Source organism: Lynx rufus, unplaced genomic scaffold (genome assembly GCF_022079265.1).
Source record: "Lynx rufus isolate CCGP_SWC_20201006 ecotype Redwood Valley unplaced genomic scaffold, mLynRuf1.p SCAF_8, whole genome shotgun sequence".
Classification (NCBI taxonomy): Eukaryota; Metazoa; Chordata; class Mammalia; order Carnivora; family Felidae; genus Lynx; species Lynx rufus.
Genome location: NW_025814896.1, coordinates 1,195,812 through 1,212,843, shown reverse-complemented (window position 1 = coordinate 1,212,843; position 17,032 = coordinate 1,195,812). Strand labels below are relative to the sequence as shown.

Genomic DNA, 17,032 nt, shown 5'->3' with positions numbered 1-17,032 from the left:
GGTCATTATGAAGACCCCCAGATTGTCACGGTCAGGGCTTCACAAGGCTTTTCTTACTGACGTCCCATATTCGAGTGACTTCCGCCTTAACAGAGAGGCGCGCAGAACTCTGCGAGAAACTTGCGGAATACGCCTGGAAGGAAGTCACTCTCCCTCATTTTAAGTTTCACGTCCAGTACTTTGAAAATCAACCCCGAAGCTCGTTCATATTGGATGGGTAATCCAGAAAAGAACCAGTGACCGTCCTCCAACATGAACCACTTGGAAGAGACGGGACCAAGGTCTCGTGGGGAGATGGGCCCCTCGCCCTTCCTGACGACATAGCTGCCATCAGGGGAGTGGCCCACGGCCAATGCAGGACTGCACACAGGGCCCGAGGCTCCCGTGGGACTCAGAGCTCTGAACTGGCTGACAGGCATGACCGCAGCTCCCACCAGGGGTGATCGTAAGCAGGATCATCTGTACCCAAATGGTTTACTAGTTCACCCAACACACTAGGGGCCTGAGCCACATTAGGAGAGCCCGCTGACCTTTCTCTGTCCATCCCTCGTCCCAAAGGGCCCCGTTGAGCAGAAACCACCAGGCTGCTGGCCCGGTGCGGACCAGAGTCAGGGCCCTGCCGCAGTTACCTCTGTGTGCTCCTGGCTGAGCTTCTCCAGGCTCTCGCCACTAGCAGAGGGCCCAGCCTTCTCTCAGCAAAGCTTCTTCGGTTTACTGAAGCAAAGAATACAGCTATGTGCACAGGGACGCATCGCACACATATAATCAAGAACGTCCTACTTTATGCAGACAGCCCTGAAATCCCTGTGCTGCACTGGTGGGACTACAGCAGCACCGTCGAAGGGACCCGTGGACTCCGGGACACCGAGGCCCGCAGACGGACTCTCCTGCAGCCTGTCTTTACGTAACAGAGCAGGTTCGCAGCTCCCCAGAGTCGCTGGCCTGAGCGAGGCCTACCCTGCTGGAAACTTCCGGCACCCCCCACCTGCCAGGGACTGTAGCACAACTACTAAGGGGGCGGCACTGGGAGCTACAGAAGGTTTCCTCTCGAGTGTTAAGTTGACGGGCATGTGAAACCTTTCCCTGACCTGTCTTGTTAGTTTTAAGCTTGTAAAAAGTAAAACTGCTTAAAATGCCAGACTATCATCTGAGAACTCAGAAAACTCCAGCTACATGGATAACGTTAAAGACTCGCCAAGCTAAATCTTTTATCAGTACAAGTTTTGGTTTTTCCTCTAACTGGTTCAGATGTACCAGGTCTGATTGGTCTCCAACCACATTTTATTGCCAAGGACCATTCTGGAACGGACTGATAAAAATGGCTCCCGCAACTGGCAGAACCCAAGGATTTCCATTTCTACAAAGTATTCCTGGGTCCTAGTGCCCCGCCCCCCATATTTGTTATAGGAAATTTAGGGCTCCTAAGCACGCCTCCGGAGCCCACACCCCTAGTTATCCTTGTGAAAATCCACGTTCTCCTTGATCCATTTCGTAAGCAGGTGGACAGTGAGGTGTGCCCGGCACTTAGTGAGGAGATGCTTCTATCTGTGTGAGCGGTTTTAAGACATCTGAGCTTGGGTGGAGAGGTTGCTAGGGTGTCCATTCTACTTCTCAACTAGATGAAACCGCAGAAATCCCATTTTCCAGTCAAAATCCGTTCAGAACCCCAGTGTTTGAAGTCCCCTAATGAGCCCACATAGGGGATCCAAGGTACCAGGAATGGTGCATATGGATATCAGAATTCCACTTCACTTCTGAACTCTGATAAATCAGGGGCATCTTAGAAAAAAGTTTTCAGCCCTCTTCATGCCTTAACAGGAGGTTGACCCAACAGTGAAAAAGAACAGAAAAAAATAAGGTTATCAAAACAAAGGAGTACCATGACTTGAGTGAAGAAATAAAGTGGCAATTGCTTCTAGAAGTTAAAGAAACTGTACAGAAATCCTCAAAAACAAAAAAACGAGTCAGAGGAACAATGGTATGTGAATTGCATCACCCCTGCTGATGTTTCTGTGAGAAGCAGGAAGAGCTTGAGTCCTTCCCTGTTTGATGGGAGGTCTCCCTGCACCCATGTTCACGGCTGCCCCACACCCACAACCCAAGGTCAGCACCAGCGGCCTGGGAAGGAGAGGGAAGCCCGGGGCACCTCCGGGGTCAGAGTGTCGTTCCCTCAACAGTAGGCAAGACAGGTTGGGTGGCAACTTGCCCACAGACTTGACACGTACCCGGGTCAACGTGGGAATGCCTCCTCCTAACCACTGTCCCAACGCCAGCTGGACCCTAACCCAGGAGAGCACTCTGCGGCCAGCCAGAAAGGAAGGGGGTGGTCCCCGTGGGGACGCAGGGTTCTGCTGTGTGTGCGCACGCTGCCTGCGACCCCAACTGTGAGGTGATAGTTTGGGGGGAGAGAGGCAGAGACACAACTGCTACTCACCGAGACCGAAGTCGGGTATTTTACTAATGATCGGAAGATGACATTTCTGGCGCAACAAAAAGGGATGAGAAGCAACTAGCTCAAAAATGTGTCCCTTACGCATTCCATAAATGGCGGCTATCCATCAGCTTTAATTTTGACATGTGAGTGTGCTGAGAAAGGCCAGCAGTCACCCATCTGTCCCCTGTCAGCTGAAGCAGCTCGGGCCTCAGCGGGGGGGCTGATGTGCAGAGGAAGCAGGCAGAGAAGTAGAGGTGAGAGAGGCAGAGCAGCAGGTGGAGGTGAGAGGGGCAGAGCAGGGGGCCTCCTCCTGGACTCCCTACCCCGTGTGCCCACCGTCCTCGCCCAGCACTCCTCCACCCCCACCCCCACGCGCACGGGGAGCCTCACGGCAGCTTTTCCAGGTCTGGTCGACAGAGATGGAACTGTACTGCAGCCGGCCAGGGCTTCCGGGGTGACTCCCGGTTTCCTTTGTCCTGTCACGTGCCTGTGACCAACTCTGAGCACTGTGGCACAGTGTTCCAAAGTGAACTGCTCCTGCACCGCCCCCCCCCCCCCAACCAGTATTCATCCGTGATGCTCATTTGCGGGGACGTGCGTGAGGTCTGTAAAAGTGCTATTCTGCTGAAAATCTGAGGCAGGTCGCGAGCAACGAAGTTCTCAGCTCAACAACCTAAGGTGTATCAGAGACTCATTTTAACACAGCAGTCGGTTAATCCTGTAATTTAATAGCTCACTCCTAACTCCCCCTCCCCACCCACCTAGTACTGCCTTGTAATTCCGTAGGTCTCAGGTCACTTACATTCTCCGAGTGAGTAGTTACACATTCCCGACCACACGGGCTCTAGCAATGACCTACAGGAGCACCCAGCTCCTGCGCTCAGGAGAATGCAGCACGCAGTCTACACTCTTGGAATTTAAGACTACTCAGTATTTTGGAATTTTTGTAAGAAGCACAAAACAATATAAAAGAACATAAATTAAAACGGAACAAAAAGAATCTTAATAATGGAGTACACTGCGCCCTATGGATCAATTTAAGTTTCCAGAATTCTGGAGCGCCTGACTGAGAAATGAGCGAACAGAAAGGACCCCACTGCACGCTCTGGCCCAGGGCGCCTGTCCGAGGCTGAGGGCCCCACCCGACAGCGCACGACCCCGGAGAGGAGTCGGGCACCAGGGAGCGCGGCACTCCCCCTCCACTGGGGGCACTGCTCCAAGGGTCAGGGCGCACGCTCACTTACCTTAGAGCATATGGAGCAGCGGTAAACAGCCTTCAAAGCTGGAGTGTGTGTGTGTGTCTGTGTGTGTGTGTGTGTGTGTGTGTGTGTGTGTGTGTGTGTAGTATTTGAATCAGACATGAAAAAAATTCCTGCTGGATCCAAACTGACTGAACTCCTGAAAATCCTACTTTAGTTGAGCATCCGGTGCAGCACTGCCCGCAGAGGCCTCCCCGCGCCTCTGCGCGGAGAGAGGAGGCGGAGGCCCCCGGACTGGTGGGGTCTGAGTGCCGGAAGTGCAGCCCCCAGTGAGACCTCGCTGGAGACCACGGATACTTACCAGAGCCCGACAATAAAAATGAAAGAGATTAAAGACCTAGATCGCCAGGTGAAACTAAATTTAGCAATGAGGTTTGTACAGCTTTTTGAGGTTTGTACTGACAGGAAGCGCCAACACACTGAGGAGGTGCACGGGGCTGGAGGCATCCCGGACTCGGAAATCTGCTCCGATCTCTGAAGGTGCCCCATTAAACGTGGCTAAAGCTCCTAGTTCTGGACAGGCCCAAGTGCTGGCTGTCCAGAAAGACCGGGAAGGGTCCAGACGCTACCCCTAGGTGATACATACATTTATACAACAGTGGTGGCCAGGGGGCAGCAGTCTGTTCTGGCTTTACTGCATTGTAATTGTGGTCGCTTGCCCAGGACGGCGTGCCCTCACAGGTCGCGTCCTTCACGAACACCTCGCTCCTCGAAGGGGCCACTGTCGCCTTCTTCGCTATGTTTTCTTTCTTGTCTGGAGCTGGCCTCTTATGCACAGAAGAGATTCGCACGCCTGCCTGGATAACCAGCAAAACCCCAATCATTACGGAGGTCAGAGAAGAGCCTTCGCTCGCCGCGCTTCACGACGAAAGGCATGATACGCTCTACGGTTGGGGTCGTTTGAAGCCCCTCACCACCCTGAGCGAGGTGCAGGCCCCTGGGGAGCGATGGACACGAAGGAGGACCTGGGTGACAACGTGTTGGGTAAGCCCTGTAGACGCCGGGACGTGGAGGAAAGTGGCGTCCCGCCTCCTGGGCTGGGCGCTCGGCGTTGTTGCCACGGCCCTGTGCACAGCAGCAAGTGCTGCTCTGGGGAGCCTGGGATTCAAAATCACCAGCTTTAAAATTTAAGCCATCTAAAGGCTGAGCAGCATTTAAGAACAACTCCCCCAAACAGCACCACTGACACCCTGCTTGTCACAGACGTAACGGGACTGAAACAGCCAAGCCAAGCTGAGCTCAAACTCTGGTCAAGGGGTTCCTGGTAAAACAAGTGCCCGTGACCTTAAAGCATCCCGGGTTCTTCCCAGATCACATGCAGCACAGAACAATTCCACGTGGCAGGTCTTCAAGTGCGGCCCAGTCTGGCCGCAGGGGACCCACGCCACCCTCGCTGTGTGTGAGTGCAAGGTGCACACGCTCTGCCGGGGCCCAGCTCTTCTCCCGCGCGAGTGTGACGCCCTCGCCGAGAGGGCGGACAGAAGACGTGCGCATTTGTGACTCTGACAGGAGCGCTGTGGAGGGGCGCGGGCCCAGCCAGGCCACAAAGGCCACCGAAGGTGCCCGCCTGCCACCCGCTTCTCATGTCAACGACTCACAGGGCTGATCTTGGTCAACTTACCTGGACGCTACATTTCGGGAGAATGAGCTTTTCTGGCTTCATCTTGGTCTTGTCTTTAGGTTTTGGTTTTTGTTCTTTACCCGCGCTTAGAGATTTCATAGTAGCTGCGGCGTGTTTCAGAATACAGTCGCTGCTGCAGTAAACCGAGTCAGGCTGCGCCACGTTTGAGCACCCGGGGCCGATACAGTTTGAGGCACCAGGAGCCTCTACCACCTGCAGGATGAAACGCAGGGCTTCAGCGTGCTCACCTGTTTTAGCGGTTACAGCGCTTTGGGAACCACTTACTAGCAGCGATGTCACGATTTTTAACGGAGGCACTAACTAGGTTTCTGGTAAGAACGAAAACACATCTCCGTTTATCCAAAGCACCCGGACCATCTGTCCCTTGGCTAGGCGCTTACGGTAACTACCCCTCATGCCACCCGTGGCAGGCAGGACTCGAAGGGGACCCCGGGACTCTGCCCTGGTGCACGGCCTCTGTGGACCTCTGAACACAATGGGATTTCACACCCATAATCAGGTTCCATCACAAGGCAGACAGGAAGAGATTTCGCTGATGTACTTGAGATCCCAAATGAGACTCTTCTGAATAACTGAAAGGGCCTGGCTTAGTCAGGTGAAAACCATAAAAGAGGGACCGGGCCTTGCAGCAGAGAGAAGACCCCACTGCAGGTTTTCAAACAGCAAGTGGTCCTGTGTGGGAGCCCCCACGGCCAGGTTCTGAGGGGGAGGCTGCCAGACGGGATGCACAACACCCAACTCCATTTGAATCTCCGAGAAACAACGAATGACTTGTAGTACCGCTGTGCCACAGACACCGCACAGGGCACATTTAGACACAAAACCGTTGGGCGTCTTTCAGAGGCGGGTCTCTCCCCAGCCGAGCCTCCAAGGAGACCCCAGCCTGCAGCGGCACCCGGGGTGCAGTCTCTTACGACCCTGTGCAGAGGCCGCTGACCCACAGAAACTGATCTGATAAATCATGCTGTGCAAGGCCACTAGGACTGTGGTCACTCGCTAGGCAAGCAAGAGGGACCTCACCTACCACGAGATCTTACCCCGTGCACTTCTGTTAACATTTGCCAACGTGTGGGGTTTTTTTTTGGTGGTCAAGACTAAAATACACATGAACCTATCCCTCAAGTGTACTTGAGCAAAATCTTACTTCTCCAATTAACGTATTCTGAGATTGTTTTTCTTCCACAAAATCCAAGTTTAACCAAGAATAAAATTAAGCCTGTATAACCTCAGATCAACAATAAAGACGTGAAATTAAGGTGACTTTTCCCGTTAATTTCCAATTCCATGAATTTTTTTTTTTTTTAACTTTTTTTGATGTTTATTCATTTTTGAGAGACAGAGCATGAGTTGGGGGAGAGACAGAGAGAGAGAGGGAGGGAGACACAGGATCCGGAACAGTCTCCAGGCTGTCAGCACAGAGCCTGACGTAGGGCTTGAACCCATGAACTGTGAGATCATGACCTGAGTCGAAGTCGGACGCTCAACCGACTGAGCCACCCAGGCGCCCCTCCATGAATTTTCCTTAATGACCGAACATGATATGAACAGTGAGCATCACACCCCCACTCAGTACGTCCTGGCACTCCTTGCTGGCCACCCTTAATTGGTCCAGACCTCACGGCACTTTTACCTCGAGGCTCCCACGGCCCTCACGGCTTCTGCATGCCCAATGACCACTGAAGGACAGGCCTCCAATTCAAGGCCATCCAGGACTCAGGAAGGGCTGTGGGAACGTGCTCATGAGGGTCTGTGACACTGCTCAACAGCACAAGCTGAACATACATGAGAGAGAGGACAGAGCGCCATGGTCCTAGAGACCTAAGAGCCAGCTAGAAGGAGAAGCACGTAGCAGAGCTAGGAAAAGAGAGACTGAGCTGGCGGGAGCACCGGGAGCACCTGAGACTGTTACAGGCGGTCAGGCCAGAGGGATCTCCCGCCTTCCTGCCCGGGGACCTTGGATCACCAGCACTGCCCTTGGTGCTCGCAAGACCACCAGCCCTCTCAGGATGGTGGGGTCAGGTGATACAGGTGTACGTTTACTTCAGGAGCTCAAAATAATTTTGTTAACATGTGCACGTGAAGATCAAGACTCCAGAAAGAATATTTAAGAAAAACGGACTCTAAGTTATTTTTATTTAAAGAGAGAGTGCCAGTGGGGGAGAGGGACAGAGGAAGAGACAGAAAGAATCTCAAGCAGTCTCCACCCCACGACTCTAGAATCATGACCTGAGCCCAAATCAAGAGTTGGACGCTCAACAGACTGAGCCACCCAGGCACCCCCCAAAAACCAAACTCTGTAACTAAGTGTTTAAGGAAAACGTTAACTTGATAATAACCATATGGGAGATAGACAGGACTTAAATAAAAGGTCCCCTGTGGCGTCCTGCAGGGGCACGAGCGCGGGAGGCCCACGAGGCAAAGTGCAGAGGACTGCCTTCCAGCAGAGCCCAGCCCACGGCGGACACAGCGCCCTGCTCCGAGAGAAAGACTCTCGAGTCCCGACACCGTTCCCTCTGTGGACGGGAACCTGTGATCTATGGGGTCCGCCCCTCCCGCTGGCCTCGCACACCAGTACTTACGGGCTGGAATATCTTGAGCTTCTTCTTGCTGCTGGGGTTTGCGGCTTTCTCAATTCTGCCCTTTATTCCTTGGTCCTCACTGGACTTCTGCTCCACCGTCCCCATGCTGGTGCAGTCGGCACCATCTGAGTCTGTGGGCCCGCACCCGGCCTCCTGCTGCTCTGTGCCCTCGGGCTCCGCGTCGTCCCGCACCTGCAGGATGGTGCAGTGCGGGCAGATGTAATCCTCGCCGTTGCGCTCCAGGAGCCTTCCCCGAGCCTCGGAAATGCCCACACAGTCGCCGTGAAACCACTCTTCACATCGGTCACAGCAGATCATAAACCTAAAATTATACAATAATGGTATCAGGACTGGAAAACACGACAAACGCTCGATTTTTGGTACGTTAAAAAATGAATTGGCTTTCAAACCCTATTATGAAAGAAACCAAAATACAGGAAAGAGGGAAGAAAATAATGACTATTCGATGCCCTTCTCTTGAATTTACCATCATTCAAATTCGGGTCTTTTTGTTTCGGGGGGGGGGCAGCATTCTGGGAGTGAGCTGCCCGGCTCCTGGCATTCCAGCCTACAGACCACGCTCGTCTCCCGCCCCCCACCCAGCCGTAGCCTGCCCCTGTGCCCCCTTCCAGAATGGTGTAGAGCGGCGCTGTGCAAGGGGCCTCTAGGAGGATGGGGGCATCCCAGTCTGTGCTGCCTCACGAGCAGGACAGGGGGCGGCTCCGGGCCTACCTGTTGTTGTGCGGCTGACGACATATGCAGTACAGAGCGTTGGGCTCGTAGGCCTCACACTCGGGCCGCTGCCGGCCCGTGTCCCTGGGGCCTCTGCCTTCCATCCCCTGAGCCGCCTTCCCTTCTGGCTCCTGCTCTCCGCCGTCTTTCTCGGCCTCCGACACGGCGCCCCGCTCGGCCTCGGGCTCCTGCTCGCCGGGCAGCGAGCTCTCTGCGGCACCGGCCGCCTCCGTGCCGCCGGTCTGCGTGGGACCCTGCTCTCGGCGCTTCCTCCGCAGGCGGCTCTGGAGGCTCCTGGGGGATCTGTCGGCCGCCGCCTGCTCCCGCTGTCTCCGCAGGCGGTTCTGCAGTTCCTTCAAAGTCAGCCCGTCGCTGTCGCTGTCAGAGGTGTCATCCTCGCCCTCACCCCCTTTGGCCTTTGTGGGGGCGGCCGGCTGCTCCTTGTCCCCCGCGGAGCCTGCCGTGGGCCCGCCCTTCCCCTCCGACGTGCTCTCCACGCTCCCTTCCGATGCCGTCTCCACGTCCGTGACGGGACAAGACACTGGCTCGCCGGAGTCCTCCAGGGAGACGGGCGCATTCTTCCTTCCTCGCCGTCGGACCGTCGTGAGAAACTCTTCCACGCGCTCGGTCCGCTTCGGCTGCCTCCCGCTGCGCCGCAAGGAAAGGCCCTGCTGGGGCTGCTGCTCCAGAGCGTCCGCCTCGGCGTCCCCGGCACCCTCTCGCTTGGCGATGGTGGTTCTTCGAAAGCCCCACGTTTTCCTGAATTCTTTGCTGGTGGGTTTGATGGCCTTGGGTGCTTCCTCATTGCTCGGGCCACCTTTTTCATCCATACCTAACGGGGAAACGACCAAACCACAAGCGACGTTAACGGGGTGACATTTCTGGGCCAATGACCAACGATCCCGGAGCTGAAAGTGCACGCGGCCTTTAATCCACACAACGGAGGGGGCGCGGGGGCAACAACAGCTTTCTACCTACATGGAGTGAAGGTGTCCATTAAAACCAGTTACCTTTTTAGAAAAAATTTTAAGTTTAGTTATTTTTTAAAGTTTATTTTTGAGAAAGAGGGAGAGAGAGAGTGCACGCAGGAGATGGGCACAGAGAGAGGAGAAAGAGAAACCCAAGCAGGCTTTGTCTTCCCTGTCAGCACAGAGCCCGATGCCGGGCGTGAAACCACAAACTGAAATTGTGACCTGAGCTGAAATCAGGAGTCAGATGTTCAATTGACTGAGCCACCCAGGTGCCCCTAAATTTATTTGACTGAGAGAGCGTGCATGTGAGCAGGGGAAGGGCAGAGGCTGGGAGGGAAGGGGGAAGAGGGAGGGGGAGAGAAGGAGAGAGAGAGGGAGGGAGGGGGAGAGAAGGAGAGAGAGAGGGAGGGAGGGGGAGAGGGAGGGAGGGAGGGAGGGGAGAGAGAGAGAGGAAGAGGGAGAAAATGAATCCTAAGCAGTCTCCACTGTCAGCACAGAGCCCAACGTGGGGCTCAATCCCATGAACGATGAAATCATGACCCGCGCTGAGATCAAGAGTCGGTCACTTAACAGACTGTGCCACCAGGCGCTACAAAATGAGTCATCTTGACCGAAGATTCCTAACAGGCAGTAACAGGAGATTTGAGGGGACTCATTAGAGAAGATTTAACAGCCACACGTTCAAGGTTTAGTGGAGAACCGCAGCCAGCAAATCCAGCTGGTCCCCTCGCCCCTCAGCTGCCCAGCACAGGGCTCCGCAGCACAGGCGGCGGGGGCAGCGCACGGGGCACGAACAGAGGAGGGCCGGCTTTCGGGGGACCCCCCACCCCCCACCCCAGCACAGCTACAGAACGACCTGTCGGCTCGAGGACCAGCTGCTTCCACCCTGGGTTTCAGAGCCCTGAGCTGCTATGTAAGACGTCCGGCTGCCCCGCTAGAGGGAAGGGCATGGAGCAGGTGGGGTGCTCGTGCCCGCACCCCAACCCTGAGGTGAGCTGAGTGCCACCCTGCCCTGCGGATACCTCATGGAGGTGAGGGTCGCACAGGTAAGAAGTAACAGATAATTTGGACACTTGAGAAAATAAAGCCCAAGGCAACAGCTTTACGCGTATTTATTCTCTGCTCTTAACTTCCTAGTAGATTACTAAAAGGTCATGCTCGTGAAAATTCTACTCTTGCTTCAAATGATAAAATCTGGGGGAAAAAACCAGTATATACCTTGAGAATTTTTTTCCAAGCTTCCCAGGCTTCAATCACATTTAAATACTACTGCAGACTCAGATTCTATGCCATGTTCCAGTGTAGGGAAAGGACTGCTATGGAATGAAAACCTTCAAAATACAAAATATACAAAATTCAAAACCACACGTGACCTGATTCTTCACTCCCCACAAGGTGCCGTCCCTTCCCGCTTTTCTGTCCAGAACTTGGCCAGCACACTCTAGCCAGTCGGAAGCTTGTGGGAGTGACTGTGACATCAGCACGCGTCCCCTCAAGGACCACAGCACTTTTCTGGTCACCTGTGATTTTGTGCAGGAAAAGCTCTCCTCAACAAAACGCAACTCTCACACAACGTCAACTCTATGCTCTGATAAAACGCCAATGTGAAGATAAAGGAGTGCCGGCATCTGGCTCTCAGCACGTGGCTGAATGTTTCTCTGAACACCTTAGGGCTAAAGTTTACTATTTCGAACAAGCAAATATGAATGTTACATGCTACCAGTTCCTTCACATAAGATGCCATCCGACTTGAAACCTTAATATTAAGTGAAAAGGAGCTGCTGACATTTAACACTATTTATACTTTACCTGCCGGAACACTGAAAGCTTGGGACGCTTTTTTCTGGAGGTCCAAACACCTGGCAGATGGAATCGCCTGGTCCAAGTAAACCACTAGGCCTCAAACACTGCTGTTGTCAGTCAAGGTTCACAAGTAACAATGAAGATTATCTCGAGACTATTCGCATGGAGTAAGCTCCTAAAAGAAAATAAAAAAATAATTCATAGGTGTAAGTAACTGGAACTAAAACCACGTTAAAAAAAAAAAAATCAACTTTCCAAGTAATCTGATTTGCCTGTACGTTACCACGTGACCCACAAAGCCATCCAGGGAGTCAAAAAAAGAAAAAGAAGAAAAGAAGAAACACAATCCTGTTCCTCAAGGACTTTTAACAAAGGGAAGACACGGTGACCACGCTCTGGATGGTGACCAGGCCAGCCCTGGAGCAGGAGCGGGTCCTGGCTGGCGCAGCGGGGAGGCTGGGAGGGAGCTGCAGGGAGAGTGCGGAGAGGTTGCAAAATCGGCTGCTTTCCAATCACGACCTCACTTCTGAGACGGACCCAGCTCCATAAAACCACAGAGAGAGAGAACCAGGGCACGTGAAAAGGCTGCACCAAACTGCATACGAACACAAGTACTTAAAAAATCTTAATGCTGTAGCCATGCCATCCTTTTAAAGGCCCAAGAAATACTCTGAAGACCGTTATTTACAGTTACTTCCCGTGGTCCACGTGCGCGTGGCACAGCGCACCCAGCCCTCCCCCGTATTCTCCCGCACCCAGTTAGACGCACACTGAACAGGCCCCTGTTCCCGGGCCAATCCTAGCTGATCTTTTCACACACTTCACACTCCACCCCGAGGGCGCCCCCTGCCAGCTGAACCCTCACCTCCAGCAGCCCTCCAGTAAACTGCGGTTTCCTTAGTGAGCCCAGAACAAAGGCCAACATTCTGACGCTCCTCCTTTTAAAGAGACAGTGACCCCTCCACTCCGAGGAGGAGCGGAATCCAACCTCCTGGCCACCGAATCTCTCAAATGTGGTAAATGCATCTCAAATTGAGGCTTCAACACTTCAGACGCTTTGCTTCTCAGAAGAAACTATTATCTTGACTTTATATTTATCTTTGTGATATTACTTTTGTGCTAATTTTCTCAGCCCAGAAATTCTACTATAAAATCGCACCCGGTGAAAAGCGGAGAAACCATGTTGAACTTGGACATGGGGTGTAACGGAGAGAGTCCACTGCCCAGGAACCCGCAGCCCCACTGGCTGCCATGACTGTCCCCACTCCCCACCAAAGGGGGTGCGGGGGGGGGGGGGAAGGCAGGCGCCCCTGCCACCCAGAGACCGAGATGGCGGGAAGTCACCGTTCTCCATCTCAGTGTGGTGCCCTCCTTGGCTGCCTGGCGTAAGTCCTGCCCGCTCAAGGCTTCCCGGCGGCTCTCAGAGCCCCTTCATGCTCTTCAAAGCTGAGGGCCCCAAAGAGATTCTGTTTCCAATAGGCAAATGGAGAAAGTTTCCGGTTACTGTAACTGGCAGCTCCCGCCCTGCACAGCCCGGGGGCGGACCCTGCAAGAGGGCAGAGCGCAGGCACCTGCTGGGGTGGGGGAAGTGCACCGGTCTGCACGGACCTGCTTCCCTACAACACAGAAGCCAGGGTGGGCTTGAGGCCAGTCCCCGGCTCCTCAAACGGCTTTACTTACCGGGGAACACCGGGCTCGTGCCAGCAGACAGAGGCTTTTCAAGACTGTCATTTGCACTTGAAACCTCAAATTTTATCACCAGTGGCGAATAGTGGCAGTTGCTTTCCCCGAGACTCCCATCTTTCACCTGAGAAAAAGCCCCCTGAATGTGGAGCCGGTCGGTTCTCTCAGGGGCCAGGGCTCTTCCGGAGGCTGCCGGGGCCCTCTGGGGGACTCGCCATTTCACCGCAGGGGACGTTCGAAGGCCGGGACACCGCAGTGGTGAGGTCCCATCAGGTCCCCAGGCCTCACCGCCGGCCCCGGGGACGCGGGCACCACGCCGGGAGGAGCCCTGCACGCCCTGCACGTGTGCAAAGCAACAGTCTTGCACTTGGGTATCAGAAGGGCCCAGGCATTTCCTCCCACAAAACTGCTCTAAACCTGCTAAATTCTCCCTTCAGAATCTCCAACAACTTTTCAAAATGTTAGGCTGACAGTTGTGACTTTTTTTTTTAGTGTTTATTTTTGAGAGACAGAGAGAGAGAAAGAGGGCGAGCGAGCGCATGAGCAGGCGAGGGGCAGAGAAAGAGAATCCCAAGTAGGCTCTGAGCTGTCAGCACAGACCCTGACGCCCGGCTCGAACCCAAGAACTGTGAGATCATGATCTGAGCCGCAGTTGGATGCTTAACTGAGCCACCCAGGAGCCCCTAAAAATTTTCTTAAATTATTTTTTAAAATGCCTTTTTTTTGAGACAAGGTGCACACGCAAGAGCAGGGGAATGGGGGAGGAGGAGGGGCAGAGAGAAAGGGAGACCGAGGATCCGAAGTGTGCTCTGCGAGAATCGAACTGTGAGATCATGGTCTGAGCTGCAGTTGGACGTTAACAGACTGGGCCACCCAGGTGGCCCTCCTTTTTAAAAAACACAACACAACAAACATCCACCCAAAACAGCCGTGGGTGACAGTGCTGCAGGACATTCGACCTGGTAAACGCGAGGGCTCCGCGTCTAGGACGCGCGCTCACGGAAGGGACTAGGATGTGCCCGTGGACAGACGGGTCTCCGGTTCTACCAACCTACGAGACTGCCTTCCCGAAGACGCTATGCCGAGAACCACAGTGCAGTTCCTGTCTTCACAGCACGACGACTGTGAGGAAACAGCCAGCGCTGCGTCTCAAAAAGATCACACGAAGCGTGTGCCTGCCACGCCGCCACGCACCTGGTGGCAAACCTCCAACCCTTGAAACAATATTCAAAACAAGTGATGTCAATTTTGAAAAAAAACTGCCAGCCAGAAATTACAGCCAATGTTGCAACACAGCCTCACTGTTTTGACTCATTAACCGAAAATTTAAAATTCTGCCAGGCCGGGCTCAAGCTCACGTTCATGCTTTGTATGAAGGGGCTTCCCTCCTCACAACCGCCCCTTTATGGCTCACGATAAAGGGCTGAGAAGGTGCTAGGTTCCTCCAACTACTAAAAAGGAAAGAGATCCCAACTAAAGACTCTTTCCTGACACGACGGCCCCCGGCGAGCACACAGGTCTGAGCACCGTCCTGGCCGCCAGCAGCGGGCTCTGCCAGCGCTCCCTCCGCTCGCCAACCCTGGGGTCTGCGGCAGCAAATGCCACTCCTGCCTTCTGACCCCGGCCCACAAAGGAAACTAAGCAATCCAATTTTTGTTTATCTGAACATCTACACAGAACCTGACTCGACGGCGTTAACTGCTTTTAAGTCTCTTACAGCCTATTCGAAGTTCTGCTGCTACCAAAACCCATGGTCGTTATTAAAACTATCTTGATGGGGGGGGGGGTGCCTGGGTGGCTCAGTCGGTGGAGCAGCTCAGGTCATGGTCTCGTGGTTCGTAAGTTTGAGCCCGGCATCCGGCTCTCTGCTGTCAGTGTGGAGCCCGTTTTGGATCCTCTGTCTCCACCCCCCCCCCCCCACGCATCTCCCCTGCTCATGCTCTCTTTCTCAAAGACAAACATTAAAAAACATTAAAAAAAAAAATTATCCTGATGAAACGAAGGTGTCCGCAACACAGGCCGGATGTGTACATAAAGAGACATCTAGAAACGACCCTGCTTAAAATTTCTTAGTGCTGCTTTTACACATGTGTGGAGACAAAAAGCAAAAGCCGCTGCTTGAAAGCACCTTGGGGACTGAGGCCCGGCCAGGCTCTGCCATCCAGCCGGGCTTCCAGGTCATTGTGGGCATGCAACGGGCACAGGTTTCCCTCTACCCAGTTTCTGTTGCGGAACACAGGCTTGTGACCTTGGTGGACAACTCCACGTGGGTGTCGGCAGCCAGAGCAGCCACGTTACATCTGCCAAGGTTAAGGAGAAGGAGACGAGGCTTGCACTCTTCTCTGCCTAATGCCACGGGCCACTACCTTCAATGGGCTTCGGCCGTGGTCTGTGTTGTACACACCCCTGAAAATTCATTTTGAAACCCAGTGCTAAGGTGATGGCACTCCTAGCAGATGGGAGGTGCTCAGGTCATAAGGTCAGAACCCTCATGAATAGGATCAGTGCCCTTAAAAAGAGCCCCCTCCCCCACCCCAGCTCTCTTGCCGCCTGCAGCCCTGAAGACCCCTTACCAGCACCTGACCATGCCAGCTAACACCCTGATCTTGGGCCTCCAGGTAAGTGAGAAGCAAAGGTGTTTTGTATAAGCCCCCTGGTCTACGGTCTTTTGTTAAAGCAGCCCAAGCAGACTGAGCCAGCCCCCCTCTGGTCTCTCTGAACAAAAACATGCTTTCAAACACTGCAAGGGACCGTTGGAATCGTACATCCTGGGGGACCGGTGCTCTTAACACAAGGCCACCGCCTGGCTCTTAGTGACCCTCTGAACAATACAGGTTCTTGCACTCATTAGAAAATCTGTCATGGGGGCGCCTGGGTGGCTCAAGTCAGTTAAGCGTCCAACTTCAGCTCAGGTCACCATCTCACGGTTCATGAGTTCCAGCCCCGTGTCGGGCTTGCTGCTGTCGGCGCAGAGCCTGCCTCAGATCCTTTGTCCCCACCTCTCTCTGTCCCTCACCTGCTCGCGTTCTCGCTCTCAAAAACAAACATTAAAAAAATAAAAGTAAAAAGTGTCATACGGGACAAGCTTGGCTGCTGCTAAATCCCCAACGACGACACTGGGACGGGTTCCCAGACAGGAGAGTCCCCTCTCCTTCCTTCCCCAACAGAGAGAGGGAGAGATGTGCGTGTGTGTGCACAGAGAGGACAGGCACCGTAAGTCACTTCCCTGGGCAGTATGATGTTCAAGTGCCAACCACCCCTGCTAGGCGCTTTGGGAGCTGTGTCCCCTGAAGAGTCTCTAGGTCTTGTAGCTATTAGTTAAGAACCCTGACCCTCCAGGGAGGACCCCGACCCTACTGGCCACCCTATTGATTTCGTATCCACAGTGGTCTGTCTAGGCCCCATCTGCACCTGTGGCTGGCTGGCACTCCCTTCCAGCACCAGTGAGTGGGGGCACCGCTGCAGGACCCCACGGCATTGTCGTTTCCTGGGGTCATGCCGCAGGAGACCTGCATCATTCCACAGCCAACACAGGCCACCCTCACCCCCATTTTCGCTGCAGCAGGAATTAAGGATCTAGTGAAAGGCAGTGTGTATCGAAAGGCCGTCTTACAGCCAATGTGAAGTGCCACTTCCACGCAGACGCGGCAGTCAGGCCACGTGACCTAAGGCCCAAAGAAGTCTCAGAGCCCCTCCCACCCAGCAGGCACCCAGGCCACGCTCTGGGCCTCTCACTTCATTTCAGGTGGTCTACTTGGGAGAGAGATGTGCGCTGGGAGGACAAAGCAGCTTTATCCCAAGTTCTTCCCGAAAAGCAAACACACGGCTGAGCCAGTAAAAATTCAAAGACGTCGTCTAACTTCCTAAAAGTAACCCATTTTCCCAGAGGTGAGCATTTAAAGACAACTATTTTGTAAAATTCTTATTTC

General features: G+C 53.9%; 1 protein-coding gene across 5 annotated transcripts in view; it reads right to left on the bottom strand.

The window, feature by feature from the left end:
* Positions 1-17,032, bottom strand: part of DIDO1 (death inducer-obliterator 1) — a 49,393-nt gene that overhangs the window by 20,719 nt on the left and 11,642 nt on the right. For 4 of the 5 annotated variants that reach the window (XM_047069019.1, XM_047069020.1, XM_047069018.1 and 1 more), the window contains exons 2-6: positions 11,427-11,595; positions 8,647-9,478; positions 7,915-8,236; positions 5,315-5,527; positions 4,280-4,490 (exon numbers count right to left, since the gene is read on the bottom strand). In XM_047069019.1, the coding sequence (XP_046924975.1) occupies positions 4,280-4,490; positions 5,315-5,527; positions 7,915-8,236; positions 8,647-9,476 (1,576 nt within the window). In that variant the 5' untranslated portion in view covers positions 9,477-9,478; positions 11,427-11,595. Of the gene's footprint in view, positions 1-4,279; positions 4,491-5,314; positions 5,528-7,914; positions 8,237-8,646; positions 9,479-10,835; positions 10,949-11,426; positions 11,596-17,032 lie in introns of all 5 variants that reach the window. The other variant, XM_047069021.1, reaches the window with a different exon arrangement.